Below are 18,860 nucleotides of genomic sequence, written 5' to 3'. Positions count from 1 at the left end.
TGTTTTTTAGGGAAAGGGTGTTAGAGCTGCTGCCTGCAACAGAAGAACACAGGAAGGGCAAAGGGAGATCTACTTAAATGGATGGTCTGTGTCGATGCTTGAACAAGTGTGAAAACGGCATGGTAATAGGTATTAAGAGTTGTTCCTAACCATTGAAGGAACTGGAACAGTCTTTTAACTGGGCCCTTGGTGCGTTTGCATAAGGAGTGGTGAAGCAGTTAGAGAGGTGTTAGACTTTACTCTGGAGTACCCATTGCAACTCTGTATTTTCAGGGAGATCCAGGTTTTCTTCTGCATTTTCTAGAGTTCCTATTTCCTTACTGCCCAGTGACAGCATGATTTTAAGTCTGAGACACATACATGCAAGTAGTTGTGGAGACTACTTGCTCAGTGCATCCTGGCACAGCAAAGAAAGCAAATTAAAAGAAAACAGCTTGTAGGCCCAGCATGGAGAAGGAGGAATACCTGATACCCTATTTCTCTTCAACGCTGGTGAGGTTTACAAATGGCAATCCCAAACAGCAGAGTGAATACTGTAAGAATTAAGAGTGCAGCAGAGTTAAAAAGGCAAAACTTAGCGTTTTTTTTAGATTTGTTTTCTCCCTCTTCTGCATGGCCCTGGCTGAGTCTCTTAGCTGCCTCGTTTGCTTCTCCTGTGTGAGCGTAGGAGACACTAGGCACTTCGGAGATGGAAACCATTTAATATGAGCCATGGCTCTTGTACCAAAATGTGAGCACCTGCATGCTTTGCAGTATATTGGTACTTTGGAAATGTTTAAATTGGTTAAGGACTCCAATCTATGCATCTTATTTGAGTTACCTTTGTCACTAGCCTTTAGCCCCAAGAAACACACAATGTCAAATCACTTACTTTCTATCTGTTATTGGGAAACTACTGAAAGCCCGGGAAGGAAATGGTTGTTCTTAGCTACCCATTGGTATTTAGAGGGAATAGGTAATTCCAGGTGAAAAGCAGTTGCTGGTGACTTTCTGTCCATATTTCTTGCTGTAGGGCAGTAGGTGTCATGGCTCAGAGCAGCTTTTGCAGAGATTTTGTAAAAATAGAACTGCCTGGTGCAAGTGGTAAAGTCAAGTTTGTGACGTGGATATGCACCCTTAAAAACAGCCCACCATTACAAATATCTCTGGTATTTCCATAAGCATTTAGCTGACCATGAATGGCAGTATTAAAGTTGCATCATAGCATTTGTCTTCAAAACTATTTTCTTTGCGAACATCACACCCAACTCTTTGTCTGCTCTTTTCAAATGGAGGATGTCCTACATTGATGGTGCTGCATGTAAGAACTATTTGAAGGCTGGAAAACTTTTGTGGCATTAATATTTATCCATGACTCTTTAATAAACAAAACTGCCTATAATGGGACTGCACTGAATTCACTTGCTAAAATTTTCTAGATAAAAGTAATCCTCATGGCAAACAAAATAACTTGGTTGAGTTAAATCCCTGAGCTAACGAAGAACAGTGGCAAAGCCTCGTGTATGCTGCAATGCCAGAATTCACCACTACCTTCAAAATTCAGTGTCTTGAAAATTAAGATCTAAAGTATGTGAACTGCATCAGGAAACATATGAGCCAGCAGTGAAACTAACCCTTTTTAACTGTAAGTCAAGTCTTGTTGGTAGGTAGTGCTGTAAGAGAGCTGCTATGGATTTGGGACTTTTTGGGAATACTGCGGGATAAGACCATCTGGCCAGAGGTGTTTTGGTTAGATGTTGTATAACAGGCCTAGTCCCACATTTTTGAGACACACCTAGTAACTTCTTCCCCCAGCAGAAAGTCTTGGTTCTCTTCTGTCAGCTGGCGGATGGTAGATTTTTTTTTGGTCTGTTTTATATATATGCCTTGTAAATATATGCCTTTTATATATATGCCTTGTAAATATAAGCTTAAATATATGCCTTGTAAAGACTCTAACTTCAGCCTTGCCTGTGTGCTTAGCTACAGGGACAGTTGTCTGCTGGGAGTAAGTTTGCTGGTCTTAAGTGTAAATGACTGCACTATGGTCAAATGTGGGGTTTTTTCCTATGTAAGTGCCACCTTATTTGGATTGAACTTGCTAATGATGATGGGGTGGGGGGGTACTTGTTTACCAGCATTGAGTGGGGGATATACATGCAGGCAAGGTTAGCTGGTTAATTGTCAGATTTGATTAGTTCTTTGCAGCTGCTGCAGGCTGGAGAAAGGTTATGTGGGGTCTTGATATTTGGAAGAGGCTGACCTGCCTACTCATGGTTCTTTCAAAACTGGTCCTCCTCACCAAGTTGAAGAGCTTTCTGTAAGACTGTAAAGCAAAGCAGTATTTTTTTCCTTAAGGGAATAGGAAATAGAAAGTGGTCTTTCATCTCCCCTCAACCAATTTTGCATCCTCCTTTCCATGAGATATCTAATCTTTGGAAGCGTTGTAAACCTGGAATTGTATTTTCTTAGAAGGTTGTTAAAATATCTCAGGTTGACTGTAGACAAAAGATAATCAAATGGCTAGGATTTTGGCCCAAGAGATGGACTGTACAGGCTCTGGACATGGGCAGGGTGTTTCGTGTAAAATTGAAGACTGGCCTAATTGGAGATCAGAGTCCTGATCCAGCAGCAGTTGTTCCCAAACTCTGGAGATGTCTGAAGTGTGTGAAACGCAGTCCTGCAGTTGCCTTAATTGGAGATCAGTGACCATGCATAAGCGCTCCATCAGCTGAACCAAGTGCCTGACCCCGCTGACACATTTCTCCTTAGATCAGAGAAGGAAGTACCACAGTTGAAGTCAGGACCTCTTTGGGGCACGCTTAGTGTAGACTGAGTACACAGAGGAAAATGAAAAATGCAGGAACTAGGGACCTGCTGAATCACGAACCATGACTGATTGCTGCTTCCTGCCTCCTCTTTAATGTTTTAGTGATTAGAATATTAGGGAAAAATGGAAGGCTTAAGCTGAAAAGAGAATTGAACCTGGGGGCATCAAACCTGTGATGTAGGGAAGTTTCCTGGTGCCTGGACTGTGAAGTAAGACGTTCTTGTTCAGTTTCCTGTCCTGGAGCTTTAATGCAAAGAAATCACTGTGGAGAATCATGAATTACTTGAAATGCAGCTGAAGAATTGAAGGTACTTGAATTTTCAATTCAAGCCCAAATCTCTGAAATGATGTAGTTGTCTAATATCCACCTCTGTGGTCAGGGCCATGTTGTGTTGTATTAGTGACGAGTTTGTTAAAAGGTGTGTGAGTTGTTTGAAGTATTAAAACCAACTTTGTACATTTAACTCCTAAATAGAATTTGAAAAGTGACTTACAGGGAGTGTAGTTAAATTTTCATTTTCTTATGTGTGTTATGCAGGTACTTCGATGGCAACTTGGAGAAGCTCTTTGCAGAGTGTCATGTAATTAATCCAAGTAAAAAGTCTCGAACGCGCCAGATGAACACAAGGTCATCAGCCCAGGATATGCCTTGTCAGATCTGTTATCTGAACTACCCAAACTCGGTAAGTACCTGGCAGCCAAGGTGGTATCTGACCAGTAACTCCCTCAGCTTTGCTATCTGAAACTTAACATTTTGAGCAGAAGTTTGTAAGGACTTCTCCAACAGTATTTTAAAAAGGCCTTTGAAATGAAATTGAGATTTCACTTTTTTCATTGAATTTTCTAATCTGTAGCATATGCATTAAAAAAATGGTGTTCAAGATTGTTTCTTAATGCAATAAACCTTATGTCTTGTGTGCTGCAGCTGATACAGGTAATGCGGTGGGGGACCACAGAATTACGTACTGCTTTATGCATTCTGTTTAATTCTTCCTGTGTGATTTGACAAACTTTTTAAACAAATCTCAAACAGTATTAGTTTACCCGAAATGCGATTGTATTTCAAATGAAATCATTATCTCTTCTGCAAAAACCTTTGAGGGTTCTGGGGTCTGAGCAGCAGTGAATTTCTTCTGAAAAAAGCAAGCAGTAGATCAAGTGATTTTTACAAAGATCAGATACCAATTGAGACATGCGAATAAATGATACATGAAAGAAAATGTGTGGAAAGCATGACGGACAAAGGGATTTACTTAAATAAAATTACAAGATGGGAAGCAGCTTATAAAAGTAGTAAATAATGATGCAAAATAGTCAAGCTAGAAAGCCTAGAATAAAACTGAGTAGGAGTAGAAGTAAAAGAAAGTTGTGCTGCTCAGAGAACACATGTTTGTGCAATACCTTCTTAATTGGAGAAGATTAGGGTAGAAGTGCTTGCTGGGGCTCTAAATTAGTCTTCTGGTTTGTGGTAAGATTGGTGATGGTGCTTTTTTTTGTAGCTCTTCACAAATACTAAAGTTTCTGATACACTAATCAGAGGTCCAGGCTTCTGCTGTGTTTTGACAGGCAAGCAGCTGCTGTGACTTTCCAGGGGCAGGACGTAATAATGGGAGATACTGGAAGAAAATGAGATTGTGGAAAATCTCAAATATGAGAGTCCATCTGTGGCTTTGCCAAAAGGCAGGGTGCTGACATACATGAGGAATTCTTCCTTTATTGGAACTTGCCGTTCCTGGTGGTGCTGTTCTGACCCTCCAAAACATTGTAATGTCTGCCTGACCTTTAAAGAGCAGAGCAGCCCTTACATAAGGCTTCCACTCTTGCTCTGGGTGTGTTTTATGAGCTTGCTTTTCAGCAAGAATGGAAACCATTATGAGCTTTGGGGTTTATGAGTAGCCTTGAATAAAGTACCCTTGCTGCTGTAGCCTGACGGCAAGCCTTTTCCTTGCTCTGGAGCAGGCAGAGCAGAGCAAAGCCCAGTTTCAGGCAGCTGAGATTGTCAGTGTTAAGATCACTATTGCTCTTGAGCCAGTAACCACAAGACTTTGTGCATCTCCTTTTAAGCCTTGTGCACTGACTTCCTTTCCAGAGAATAGCTGCTAAGGAGAATCATTGCTTGCTTTGTATAAAGAGGTGCTTTGAAAAAGAAGGACAAGCTTGAGAGATTTGTCTAGCTCTCTACCTTACGCTAAACTCCTACTGTTTAATCGCTGCGGACTTTCCTACTGTTTAATCACTGTGGACTTTCCACGTTGGGTAGTAAGAAAATAATTTTGATTTTATCTGCAGAAAAGGTCCTCTTGGAAACTTCAAATTTAGGTTTCATGTTCTTAATATATTGTTCTCCTCCTTCTTAATGTAGTTGCTGTGCTGGGTGTGAACACTATGCCCAGCACTCGCAACTGACAGGCCTTTCCTCTGGCTGGGAATACATGTGCTGCCTGGGAAGCAGCTTTCTGGCTGCTGGAAATAATTGCGCAAAGCACACTAATATGTCTTATTTTTGTAGTTTGAATAGCACATTAAAAATAGTAGAGGCTCAGTTATGTAGCAAGTGAGCAGAGGTGTCCCTAAATTGTTAGTGTTGATTAAGTCAAGAGACAATAGAAGGGAACCTCTCTGTTACTTTGCTGTACCCCAAAGTTGGAGCATAGAGGAAAACTAGTATTTATTACTACTACTTTAAAGAAAGAGTCTCTGTGACTAAGGGGACCATAAGCCTGGTTTGAAATCTGTTTTGAAGGTGTTTTGGTGAATGTGAATTAGAAATTCTAGGATAAGTTATGTTCAATACTTAACCTGAAATCTCAGCTTTTAAATCCTCTTGCAATGGTCAGCTTTTATTTTTTTTCCCCAGAAAAAGCTTTATTTTTTTCTGAGAGTCCCTTTCAGGCTATAGAAAGCTGGGAATTTGGAGTAGCACTTGTTAAGAAATTTTAGAATGTACAGCTGTTACAGGAATGTAAAGAGTCTTGAATATTCACCCTCTCATGGGGTCATTGCAGGTGGTATTTGTCTGCTTTTTAAGGCACATATAAGGGAAATACGAAGTCTTTATAGCTCTTCAGTCATCTCCAAAGAACTGTGATTTGAGGTTTTGGGAAGCACCTGCAGAACGAGGCATTTGATGCCCTCATGGCAGCCTGCAACCTGATGGTTTGAAAACTTAAGGGAGCTATTTTAGTCTCTCTGCTTCCCCATGAACCTTGTGTCGAGTCCCAGTAGTTATTTCAGGTGAAACCCTTGCTGGTGACAGCAGGACTTGAGAGGGTTTTGGCTTTGCCTGCCTCCTCTCTTGCAGCTTGCCCTTCAGGTCCCATTTGAGAGGAAAGCTGCGGGGGTGGGGGTGTTTGGGGAACATCATGCTGTTGTCCAAACTGTGTGTTTGTTCTAAGGACACGCAGATGATGTAGTCAGTCATTACTGAAGTAAAGAAAGCCTGAGTGAGGCTGTCATGGTAAACACATCTTAGGGCAGCTGATCCCTTCTTCGATCAGTTTGATGCTACCAGAAGAGCAGGGACAGGTATCGAACGGCAGCTTGCTGCTGCTAGCCCTTGGCATCGCAGGAAAAGTAGGTGATGAATATAGATAGGGTGAAAGTAGAGCTGTCCCCTGTGATAACGTGCTTTTTCAGAAGTCAGTTACCCTTTACACTTGGTGGTTTTATGTTGGCCTTTTTGCTTGCTCCCTTGACATCTGCTGTCAGCTTAGCCAAAAATAACTGGGAACTCCCTCAAAGTAAAGAAATGAGTTGAAAGATACTCTGAATTCTTTGCAGCCTGGGAGGAAGCGTGGTGGCTGCCTTTTATGTGAGCATTTAGCAAATATTTTCACTGTCTGAAATAAGTGAAACTAGTCTTAAATGAAGACATGTGCTTACTTATGTTCTGTAGTGCTTCCCTGTGTGTGCTTGCTGTAGGAGTATTTAGGTTCATTAAGGGATGAGCCCCTTGCCCATGCTTATTTCCCACCACATGTGGAGAAGCCATAATTCTGGGAAAAGTCAGTGCTGTCTTCAGGCTATGCGCTTTTGGCATCCCAAAAGTTACAGATGTTGGGGCTTTTCTATCATAACCCTGCATCACCAGGGGACGTCACTTGGCCACAGCAGCATCTGTGGAGCATCAGATACCTTGTTAGCCGGCTCAGTAATGGTTCAAAAATGGTTCAAGGGTTTTTTCAGTCTTGGAGTTGGTGTACCTGGGCACAGCCTCCTTTCTTCTTGAGCCATGGTGCTGACAGGACACACCACTCTGATGTTTTTGTTCCAAAGAAAGCAAAGGTTTGGGTGGGTATCTCTTTATCTGGAACGAAGTCAGATGCTCAGCTCATGTCTCTCCTCGCTGACTGGTCAGGTCAGATTTAACTGCCTTGCTGCGCCCAGTAAGTGCTCTCTGGCAGGGCTGTGGGAACGGCAGGCAGAGTTGAGCCCGCTGGCTGCGGCATCACAGCACGTTTCCAAGCCTCACGTTCAAACCTGTGCCTCCGTTGATGGCAGGAGTGCCAGATGAGTGTGAATCACAAAATGGCGAGGCCGTGGGAAGAACGTGCTAACAAGCACCTTCCCTGCGCAATCTGACTACTGTTAGCATCAAAAGATGAGCGTAACCTAGCTAATATGCTAGTGTCGGATGAACAAAATGGGTGATGTGGTGACTGTAATCTTGAGTCTGTTATGGTGAAGGAGGCAGTTTGGGAAGAACATTGTTTTCTTAAAATGGATGTTCTCCTTTTCTTTATTACCAGTATCCTGCTGCTGTTTAGGGCTGTTCTGGGGAGGATACCAGGTTTCTTTCATTTGTGGAGTTTCACACAAGTTGATGTTATCTCAGGGTGGAGCTCTTGTTTTATCTTATTGGCTGAGAATAAGATGGTTTGAAAAGCTAAGCCATCAAATAGCAACCTGCATAGTGGTATGAGTGAACTGTTTTAAATATAGTTTGTCCTTGCCCCTGGCTCTGAGTATAAAACAACTTTAAGATGACCAGAGAAAAATAACTTAATTTCAGTCTTTCCTCAGCAGTGTTTGCTTCTCAAACCCTTGTGTAACCATTCAGTCCCAGATGGTATCTTGACATATTCTGCGTAGATGATGCATACACAGATGAAGTTGCCTTGTTGCTGTCTGCAACAGCTAATCGTTGTTGAATTTTATTTAGTAATTTACACCTGCCAGTTAGGATCTTTAGTGTCTTCATCTGACGAGCATCTGGGTTTCAGAGGGAAGTTTACCAAGTAAGTTGGCAAAATTTATGCATACGCATTAAAAGCGTAAGTGCACACAATTCTTTCTATTTCTGTTGTTTAGTGCTCACCCAGTAATGCAGACTGATCACTGATCACTTACTGTTTCCTATACAAGAGGGAGCTAAATTAGTGCCTGTGCGTAGCTGGTGTGCATATTCTGGGACTTCTGGGCAGCACCCACATACGATAGCAAGCCAAGTGGAAAAAATAGGAGGAAAGAAGACTCCGTATCATCTTGTAACTATGGCCTGTTTGGTGGTTTTGCATTTATTTTACTCATTTGCAAGAGTAAAACAATGGAGAGACATGCTATGCTCACTCCTAAAACAAGGATCAATTTAAATGGGCAGGCAGGATGGAAATGTCAGCCACACCTTTCCTTGCTGCTAGGGTTGGGGATTAAAGTCTGGCTTTGAAAGCATGACTAAAGCTGCACTGGCAATGTTCTGTAGTGGTGATGATGCAAAATAAATAGTGGCGTCTCAAGTTTGGTGTGGGGGATGAGAGATGTGATAAACTGCACAGCACCAAAGAAGGGTGAAATGATCAAGTGAATATATGTGATAAAATGATCCAATGTCTTGTGCTCTTTGTCACTGCAGTACTTTACTGGCCTAGAGTGTGGACACAAGTTCTGTATGCAGTGCTGGAGTGAATATTTAACTACCAAAATAATGGAGGAAGGCATGGGACAGGTAAAATGTCGACTCAATTTTTACCTCATGACTTATTTCTGGAAATTCTGTGTATTGGAGAGGAGGGGCAAAGAAAGGGGAGACTTCTTCCCCACTAAAGTTTAAAAAACCCAAAACAATAACAGAGAAAACCCAAGCCCCAAAGCTTTGGGGGCTGCGATCTTTGCCACGGGTGAAGCTGAAGGGAACTACATGGAGCTAGTGCGGGTGTCTTTGCTCTGGGTGGGAGGAATCGTGCTGTGCACAGTGGCACATCTGGGACGTGATGATAGAGCCAATGTACTATTTTTGCTATGGATTGTAGTGAAGCCTGTTGCCTTGCAATTCTTTGTGATGCAAAAATAGGATAAACACTGTTCCTTGTATGACCTTTTTGGTTGTTTTTTCAGACCATTTCATGCCCTGCTCATGGCTGTGATATCTTAGTCGATGACAATACCGTTATGTAAGTATGATGAGTTGCTACCTCTTGGCTTTCATCTCTTTTTTCCATTTTGTTACTCATGTGCTATTCAAATGTACTGGCTTAAAAAACTGCATAGAGGCTTTAAGGCAGTTGGTCTTGAACTGTCTATTTTGATACTGGTATGTCTCAACTTCCTGTTTAGGTCTGAGAAATCCATGCCACAGTACTTGGAGGAAAGACTCCTTGACCAATTTGGTCAGCATGACAGCAGAGTAAACACCAGGCAGTCTTTCCAAATCCTGTTTAACTGCTTTGTGCATTTTGTTTCCTTTGATTTATGTAGGAATTTAGGACTTCCTACCTAGGTCAACTCACTGGTTCACCAAGTCCTATAGCTATAGTTAATATGTGAGTCAGAGGAAAGAAGTCCTGTTTATGGTTTGATGTAGGGCGTGTTTTATGCCCTCTGATAGAAAGCAGTTGACCCTCAAACATAAGATTTGATTAAGCTTGTATGTCAGCCTGTGTCACTTTGCTTATTAAGTTGTCCAGCTGTAGGATGACTGCTCGTACATGGTGGAGCAGTGAATTCCATGAGCTTCCTTCTCTTTTATATTGGGTGATGTTATTGCATGAGTAATATCCTTCACAATTCTGAACCTTGATTAAGTTCATTTTAATGCTTCACACTAAAAAGCGTCTAAATAGAAGCTTATTCTGTTACCTTATTCCTTCCTTCCTAAAGTCTGACTCACTCATTGATATTAATTTGCTGGTTTTTATACCAGTTCAGACTAGTGATTTCCCGTATCCCTCTACATCAGTGGCTTTATGTTAGTCATGAAGTGTAGGCTGGATAGAAGTGGAAGTAGATGAAGTGTTTTCATGCCCTGTTCAGGGGTGGCTTGTAGAGTTCAGTGGGTGGAAACTGAGCAGAAGTCGGCATAATATCTTGAGTGACTGGATTGAGATTTTTGTTTACTGGAATCTCACCTCAACTAGTGGTGGTGTACAATTAATTTCTTGAGTGTTTTCGTGATTGCAACAGTTCAAATAAGCTGTTCAAATAGTGATTTCAGACTAGCTGAAATCAGCGGAGGCCGTGAGGGTAACAGTAGCAAGGAAAGGACGGAAGAAGAGGAGAGCAGCACTGGCTTTTGTTGCTATGGCTTCTGTTGCTATTGCTTGATATTAGTAGTAGGTCTGGCTATCCTTACTTTTCACTTCATGGCTTTTACAGCACAGAAAACCATGACGCTGGGGGTGAATCTGTGCAGTCTTCAATTACACCATGTGCTGTGGGATTCCCCCCCACCTAGAAATGACAGAGATATCTAGGGCCTACGATAGTAAAATGGCATCTAGGTGGTAAAGCAAACAAGTTCTCTTTGTCTAAGTAAAACTATAAATGTTTTGTGCAGGTAAAAATCTACCTTTCCCTGATCTTACGGGGGACACCTGGAATGTCTGGGGGAGGGAGGTGCTTTTTTTTTTTTGCAAAAGCCAAATGCTTTCCTTTAAAAGCAAAAATCTTATGACATGGCATGAATAAAAATGTAATTAATTCTAACTGGAATCTGCACCCCCTCCCATGTCCTTAATTATTCTCTTTTTAGGTTTTTTCCTTTTTACAAAGTCTGCAGCTCTAGGTTTCCAAGCTATAGGAACCTAAGATTAATGTGTAATGTATAGAGACATGGGTTTCTTTATCCGTCAGAAAATCAAAGTAGGTAGGCCACGTTATTAATTTGCTCTCTTCTCAGTACTTGCCCTCAGCAAGGCAGTATATCTCCAAGTTGAATTACCTCCATACGAGTCCCAACTTAGCAAGTCAGATGACTTTTCTGGATTTGTGAGTATTTAGCTAGCTTATTGTCTGTTTTCCTTGTTACTGTTGAGCTTAAGTAGGAAGGTTGAAGAGAGGGTCCCTTTGAGCTCTTTCAAGACCTTCAAACTGGCTGAAGGTAATCTGTTTCTATCCCATGTTCACCCTTGCTAATGCTGCTGGTAATTGCTTTAACCTACATGCGAAGATGTTGATTTCGTTGATAAGCAAGACAGGCTGGCTTTATTACTGGTGTGTCTAATGGCTGCTGCTCATGGGTGGCAGCAGTCTGGTAGTAACTTCTGAGAATCAACACACTCAGTGGGAATGGATGGATTTTGGCTTTCTGTATGGAAGTTGTATGGAGCGCTGCCTCTTCCTTTGCATAATTGCAAATACCAATGCTTCTGTGTCAGATCAGAAAGTAGTAAGGTCTTGAAGTAGTTCCTTTGGGAGGGTGTTTGACATCTCACGTGATGTGCATTTTGCTAATTCCACTGATTGGTGTCTTTGAGGAGTTTGCATTATCAAAATGGAGCAAAAGTGTAAAACTTATGGTCTGATAAAGGATTGCTGCCATCTTTGGGTGAATTTTTGAGGTTGTGTAGTTCTGAACTGAGCTGCCGGAAGAGATCAAGAGTTCGGTTGTTTTTGCAAGCAGTTTGCTTTTCCAGCCTGGCTTCTTCGGTGTGGTTGCTTCTTTTATAGCGTGACTCACAGAGGAATGTACCCCAAAGGATGGTTCATGGGCACTGGGAACAGTTTTCATCTCTTTATTTGTCTAGTTCCATTTATTGTTTGTCAAAAGGCAATAATATTCAGAGCAGAGTTCTTGAAGGTCTTGACCTAAGTGGTGCTGTGGCAGTGCTGTTGAACCTAGAGCAGGTGAGGCTGCTGACTTGGAGTGATCATAGGCAGTTTGGTAAGCAAAAACAGCAGACTGCGTACTCCATGTGCTCTGGGTAGCTGTGGCATTACTCTTCATTTAAATTCCAGTTCCTGATATATACATAGAATACAATAAATTTTTAAAGGGACATTTATTATGCCTAAAAACTCAGGTATGGAGTAAGAAAGTGAGATTTATAATTCATATTATAAGTTCAAATTGTTTTTTCATTCTTCAATAAGTTTCACTCCAAAATTGCAGGCTTGCTGTGGACATGGGCCTGATGAGGTGCTTTGTCAGCTGATTTGTTTTATTTTAGCACTGAGAATTTGGCTGCCATGTGCTATGTTTATGTAATAACCAGCATGTCGTTTGGTGAGGAACTCCTCAGGCTGCTAAGGGCTAGGATTTATGCCGCATCACATCGTCACATGCACTGTTCTTTAATGAATGTTGGCATGATAACATGCAGGAGTACGCTTGATTTTGGCTGCACCGTGAAATGGATAATTATTAATTTCAGTATTTACATGTGGTGTGGCCTGTATAAAGCTGTATTCCACAGTTTAATTTAAAACAGAAATACCGCAAAGTGTGTATTAGTCCAACTTTATATTGTGAGTTTTTATATATGTAGAAGATACTTCAGTCATAACTGAAAGATGTATATAAAAGTGTTCAGCAATACATAATTAGTCTTGAATGCACCTAAGCTGGGCAGTCTGCAAATGCCAGCTGGGTTGGTGTGTCCAGAAGAAAAGTGGTCACCATGCTTTTAAAGGATTACCATCTGTCTGGTCGTCTTCTGCTCTCCTGCTTCCGAGCTGACTAACTTAATTTAAAGTTAAAATCAATGTTGTGTACACCCTCTATGATGTTGAATTTAAATCAACTTTGTTTTTATGGTAAATAGATTAAAACCATGTTAACTTTTAAACTGAAGCTGTAGTGTTCCATAGAAACCCAGATAACGTTAGATCTACCGAAGTTAGTAACCACACAACAGTTGTTCTGGAGCTTTTTAAAGGGATTTGCCAAAAAATGTCCATGTTTAATGTAAATGAACTAATGAAATTGTTTGCTCTGTTTTTTGGGCTGTTCAGGAAAGTGTGGTGGGTTTTTTGTGGTGTTTTGTTTTTGTTTTTAAATCCCCACACCAAGAGGTTCAGTTCTCTTGAAATGCATGAGCTTTCTGTGTGATTCTGAAGCTAATATTAAAAGTTAAATACAATAGTTGTAGATTTCATAGTAATGTAATACAGTAAATAAATAGACAACAGGTAAGTACAAAAAAGTACAGGCATAGAAGGAAGAATCAAAATAATTTGTCTGAACTTACTGGCTATGTATGGAAGAAATGAGTTTTCTTCTACAATAATTTTTCTGTTTCTTTCCTTTCCACAGGCGTCTGATCACAGATTCTAAGGTTAAATTAAAGTACCAGCATTTAATAACCAATAGTTTTGTAGAGGTGAGTGTTTTATTTGAGATTTTTAATGGCTTCTAGGTTGTTTTTGTTTCGCATGTGTACCAAACCAGAGAAGTGATGCTTGTTTATAACTGTAGAGCAGGTTTTTTTTGCATAGTCTCCAATCAAGTGTAACTTCAAGTTAGAGGCTTTGCAGGGGTTATGTTATAGCCCGTTTAGTTACAGGTATAGCTGTAAGAAAATACTAAAAAAAAATCTGCAGGATCAAAGACCTAGAGATATAGCAAACAGATGTCATTGGAAGTAAAGTTGCAATATTGCTTTTAGCAAAGTACTAATGGCTTTGCAACTTCAGAATCAAAATAAACCTAGAGAAGGGTGCTTTGGAAGATTTTTCCACTGTCCCAATTTCCCGGTTGTGTGCGTTTTAGATTCACTGTAGAGCCCAGTATGTAAGTTGTAACTGGGATCAAACTTTCACTCCTTGTTTGAAGTGATGTATGCAGTAGTTTTTTTAATGGAACACTGGGAGATAAACAGGTGTTTCAGGCTGAAAGACTGACAAAAGTCTAGCAGTGCAGACCCATATCTGGCTGCAGTACAGCAGGAACAGGCGATGAGATGGTGTTCAAGAGGTGTTAGAAAGTGGTGCTTGTAAAAAGCTAGTGAGCGTGGTGTGAGCAGTGTTTCAGAAAGGCTGTTGCAGCGGTGGAACAGAGATGGGTGGTTGCAAATGACAGATGCTTTTTTCAGTGGAAAGCTTTATAGCTTCATAGTCTTCAAATATTTTCTGTGGGTGAGCTGGGAGGTCAGCAGAAGTGTTTACGCTCCTCATCTTTCATAAGAGGCCATTTGACAGTGAAGAGTTGGCTATTGTATTCCTGCTTTCTTTCAGTAGAAAGTAAATGCTTAGATTGAGGACACGGTACTCTTACTGCAGAGGACTGGTGAGACAGGAAGGACTGTGACTGAAGGTCATGGTTGAAAGGATGAAAAAGGGATGAAGGGCAGGTAGGGTCCTTGTGCAGCATCCTTTTTCTATTATGTTGGGGTTTTTTTTTGCTTTATTTCGTAGTGTAATCGACTGTTAAAATGGTGTCCTGCCCCAGATTGCCACCACGTTGTGAAAGTCCAATATCCTGATGCTAAACCCGTTCGCTGCAAATGTGGACGTCAGTTTTGGTAAGAACAATCAAGTAAAAGATGTTGATACTGCTTTTTACTTACAACCTTGAAAGTGTATTAGTATGTATTCTGTAAGTCTTTATGGGTTTCAAATGGTAAACCAGGATTAGATACAGCTGGTTGCAAAGCACATCACTATGTAGTTGTTGCTCTCTGTCTCTTTGGCCTCCTTTGACATGGAGATAGATCTGGCTTTCACTGAGTGATGGCCTTAGCTGAATAGTTTCAGATTAGGTGAGGTTCTTGACTGTAGATGCTGTAGAGAATCAGAGTGTATTGAGATATATACTGCTCTGAAATGGCCGTAGAGGGATTTGAGGGTTGGGGTTTTTTTTTTTTACATGTATCATGTTTCCAGGACTGGCTTTGGTCTTTCAGCAGAACAACCCAGAAGAAAACTTCCATGGTGTTAACCTAGTTAAATAAAAGTGTAATCATCTGCCCTATTTGCTTATTTTCCCCTTTCTTTCACTTATAGCTTTAACTGCGGCGAAAACTGGCATGATCCTGTTAAATGCAAGGTGAGCATGTCAAAGTTCTTTTCTAAATGCATGACTTGAAAAAGTTCAATGTCAATTTATGTGCAAGACGTAGAAATGAAGCACAAACTTTGCAGCTGTTCACATCAAGAAGCATAGTAGTTCACCTGTTTAGATCATAGTGTGAGAAGAATCAGTGAAATCATACTGGATGCCTTTAGGATGCCTCAAAGATGCACCTTGTGAAGGAACAGTGCCTTGGCCAAATGGGGAAATGTCTGGAGGAGGTGGCTGTTACAGCTGTGACCCTCTGAAGAGGAATGAAGGTGCTTCAGGAGTGAATGCTTCACTTCACAAGAAGCATTCCTGTACTAGGCGTTTCTGTAGGTGTTTGGTGCTTCGGCAGGCTTGTGATTTGTTGTACTGAAGGAATTAATTTGGTCCTGGGACCTGCTGCCATGCAGTGAACTCTAGAACTGTTTGTGGAGCTGTCGAAAACTGTAATCAAGCCTGGGAATCTGTGGCCTGTGCAGAGCTCACGGACAGCCGTGTTTCATGCCTTGGGGACAGAGCAGTCTGCGCTCCTAGTGACAAATGCAAAAAAAACTTCCTTGGGGAGAGGGGAGGGAAACCTCACCAAAGGTTTAGCGTGGTTTAGCTGGTCTTTCCAGGCTAGATGTGGTCAGTTTATTATCTAACAGGTGCAAGCAGTCTTTTGCTTTTGTTACTTGCATTCATGTGATAAAGCCATGTTCTCAATAAGGTTTTTCTTTTAAAAAAAAAAAAAGCATAAGGTGAGCATTGCAAACCTAAGGGCAAACTCAGCTTGATGTAAAGCTAGGCATCACAGAGGGTCTGACTGCAGTTTTGGCAGGTCACTGTTACAATGTCCTTATTATTTTAGAGTCCCACATGAAGTTTGTGTTGATTGAACTTAAGAACTGCAGACTCATTGCTGAAGTGTTTGTGCTGAGTGATTGTGCTCGCTGGTTCAGGACAGTGCTGCAGGAAATGTCTGCAGCTAAATTAGTTGCTGTTTGCACTGCTTTCCAGCACCACCACCCTCCCATATTCCCATGTGGTTATGCATTCCTTACCATTACCTTAATGTAAGCAGCTGTCTTAGGAACATTTACAGTTCTTCTATTTAAATGTAACTCTCTTCTTTCTTCTTTTTTCTAACAGTGGTTAAAGAAATGGATTAAGAAGTGTGATGATGACAGTGAAACTTCTAATTGGATTGCAGCGAACACAAAGGTGAGGGTTTTTCTCATATTATTTGTAGACTTACCAGATGAAAAGAAGAATGACAGCCTAATTCCTCTGTATGAGGATTATTCTTTCTGTTGCATGTCATTAGTTAAGAGCAAGCCTTAAAATCCACAGTACACTGAAGTACTCTTGTTTGAAGAGCAAATAGGTGTTACTGCCTCGAATCAGGTGAGGTTCTTCATATTAAGTGGAGTTTGCTCTTTTAAGAAAGAGTTAATTGGAGACCCAAAGGAAGCTCAAGTTTTTAAGTCTTTGGGCTCCTGTCTAGCATTGATGGCTTCCCTAGGCAAATCTGTGCCTCACTCTAAGTGTGTGAAACATGTTAATGCCACCTGTGGCTTGATTTGGCTGTGATAATTTACATCTGCCTTTAAATCCCCTGGGTTGGCCTCTTGAGGAGTTGTTCATTTCCGCTGGGCAGGATTCCAGAGAGAGACTGGCAGAACAGCTGTTAAGATTTTATTATGTAAATGTCTTCATTCCAGCTAGCCCAACTTTGCCTAAAACTTCAGCATTTGTTCAGTTTGGGACAAATTAAAACAAAGGTTGGCATGGTGGCAAGAAAACAAAAGCAGCAGATGCCATCGGGGCGTTAGGAGCAGACCTGGGTCTCACGACTGCTGAGCTAGGAGGGTGGAAGAAGGTGGGGAGAGTGTGAGGAAATGGCTGCTTTGTTTTCTCAGCTCTGTTGTGTAACTGGTTTAATGGTATTGTTTGCAGCAGTGGCTGCTTCTTTCTGGGGCTGGCTGTGTGTTTTTCATTGAACTGGAATGTGGCATTATGGTGAAAGCAGAAACACCCATCATGCTGAAATGCACAGTTAAAGTCAGGCTGAAATTGTGCAGTCTTGGCTGCTGCTTTCTGTTTCGTGGGCTGGGACTTGTGTGGTCCCTGCGTGGAGGCTGAATGTTGCTCAATAAAGCGAACTTGGCTTTTTCTGAGGTGGGTGTGTTCAAAGATGTATTGTGGCTCAAGAACTGAACCAAATTTGCTCAAAGTTTGCTTGGTGTTCAGGTGTTGCCTGTATTAAGCTTGAAGAAGGGTAGCCAAATAGCTGGAAAGGGCTGAGTGTAAGCATATGTAAAGCAGCTTTTAGCCTTGGGTATCAAATATTTGGGACATCAGAATGGCCACAGCCCTACTTTGCCTGTGTTGCAGTCCTATTTTGCCTGTGACAAAGCCCTCAGGAGCCAGATTAGGAGCTGCTGCTGCCCCTCTGGTCATGGCTATAGGTCTGCTGGTCTTCTACCTGCCCCAACCTTGGCATGTGCTGCTAAAGACCAGGATCTGAGATCTCCTTGCGAGTTTTGTTATGATCAAATGTTAAGCTTTCCGTTACTAGATTCTGTGCTCACTAAAAAGGCTGAAATGATATACGCATATGTGTTAATGTAGACCAAACACGAATATTGTGCCACTAATGGTGGCTACTGGAAATAGGAAGCTACTTGCCTCTTTTTCAGACAAGATGGTTAGAGTTTCTGCAGCTTGCTTGCCCACAGACTTAAGCGTAGACAGAAATATTATTGTAAAGATGGTAATTTATTTTCTTTTCTTTTTTCTTTTTCTACCAGAATCTAGACTTTGTCAGGTAGGAGCCATGCTAGTGGTTGGGCTGGTATTTAAAGCATAGCTCAGACTGTCAGAAATAGTATTAAATGGCCAGAGTAAGAAGACTTTTTGTGGGAAGCACCCATCCAGAGGACGGTGAGGAGGGGAAATGAGTATGGCCAAGCCATGCTGGCATCAGCCCAGCTTATCTGTTAGTTCCTGTAGTCTGGAGTCAGCAGCAGAAGAGCTGTTGTCCTTGAACATCCCAGTCTAAGCTACTTCCTCTAATACCATACTAGATGCTCCTAAGGCAAGAAAATACTTTGGAGCCCAGGCTGTACAGCAGCAACAGGAAGAAAAATAACATCAGGGTAATTACACCAGACAGTGGAGCAAGCCAACTGTCCTGGAGTCTTATGGTATCCATATCAATTGAATTAACTGAAGGACAATATCACAATTCTTCTCTTTCCAAACTGACGCTAGATACAATTGAGGGGAAAGTTGGCAGGAAATGTAACCCACCCCTCGTAATGATCTCTGGCTTCTTGTGGGCAGCGGAAATGTGGAAGGTGGTAATTTCACACTGCTATAATGATGAAGCGTGAGCAGCACTGGCTGCTGGAACATGTGCAATTGAAGCTTCGCAGCCTCCGGAGAACCGGATCGGCACAGAGCCGCGGGGCTGCCAGCCACCACCTCCTCTTGCCTGAATTGCCTGCTGGCCCTTGGCCAAAGGCACGGAGAAACCCAAGTGTCTATCTGACAGTGACACAGTCCGGCTGCTGTTCAGAGAGGAACCAAGTAAAATCCTTCCCTGCCGTAGCATGAGGTTGTAGCGATACACTGGGCTAGGAATTGCACAGTTGGAGTGCACGTACATCTGTCCTTACTCTCTCTGCACTATTTCTGGCAGGAAAATGGGGCAGTCGTATTTGGGGAGGGATGTCGTGTGCCTTCGTAGCTATTTGCTTCAGCGACTGCAAGTCAGAGCCCAAATTCTGTGTTGAATTTCTTCATTTTGAAGAATCTAGAAGGGAATCGGATCAGATACCATCCGATGCAAAAATC

General features: G+C 41.7%; 1 protein-coding gene across 1 annotated transcript in view; it reads left to right on the top strand.

Moving 5' to 3' along the window:
• Window positions 1-18,860, top strand: part of ARIH1 (ariadne RBR E3 ubiquitin protein ligase 1) — a 35,598-nt gene that overhangs the window by 4,831 nt on the left and 11,907 nt on the right. Inside the window, exons 2-8 of the mRNA XM_009574637.1 lie at window positions 3,348-3,492; window positions 8,661-8,753; window positions 9,143-9,198; window positions 13,278-13,344; window positions 14,378-14,484; window positions 14,966-15,008; window positions 16,152-16,223. Coding sequence (XP_009572932.1) covers window positions 3,348-3,492; window positions 8,661-8,753; window positions 9,143-9,198; window positions 13,278-13,344; window positions 14,378-14,484; window positions 14,966-15,008; window positions 16,152-16,223 — 583 coding nt within the window. The remainder of the gene's footprint in view (window positions 1-3,347; window positions 3,493-8,660; window positions 8,754-9,142; window positions 9,199-13,277; window positions 13,345-14,377; window positions 14,485-14,965; window positions 15,009-16,151; window positions 16,224-18,860) is intronic.

The sequence above is a fragment of the Fulmarus glacialis genome, unplaced genomic scaffold (assembly GCF_000690835.1).
Source record: "Fulmarus glacialis isolate BGI_N327 unplaced genomic scaffold, ASM69083v1 scaffold5673, whole genome shotgun sequence".
Lineage (NCBI taxonomy): Eukaryota > Metazoa > Chordata > Aves > Procellariiformes > Procellariidae > Fulmarus > Fulmarus glacialis.
This window is presented reverse-complemented; position numbering and strand designations above follow the sequence as displayed.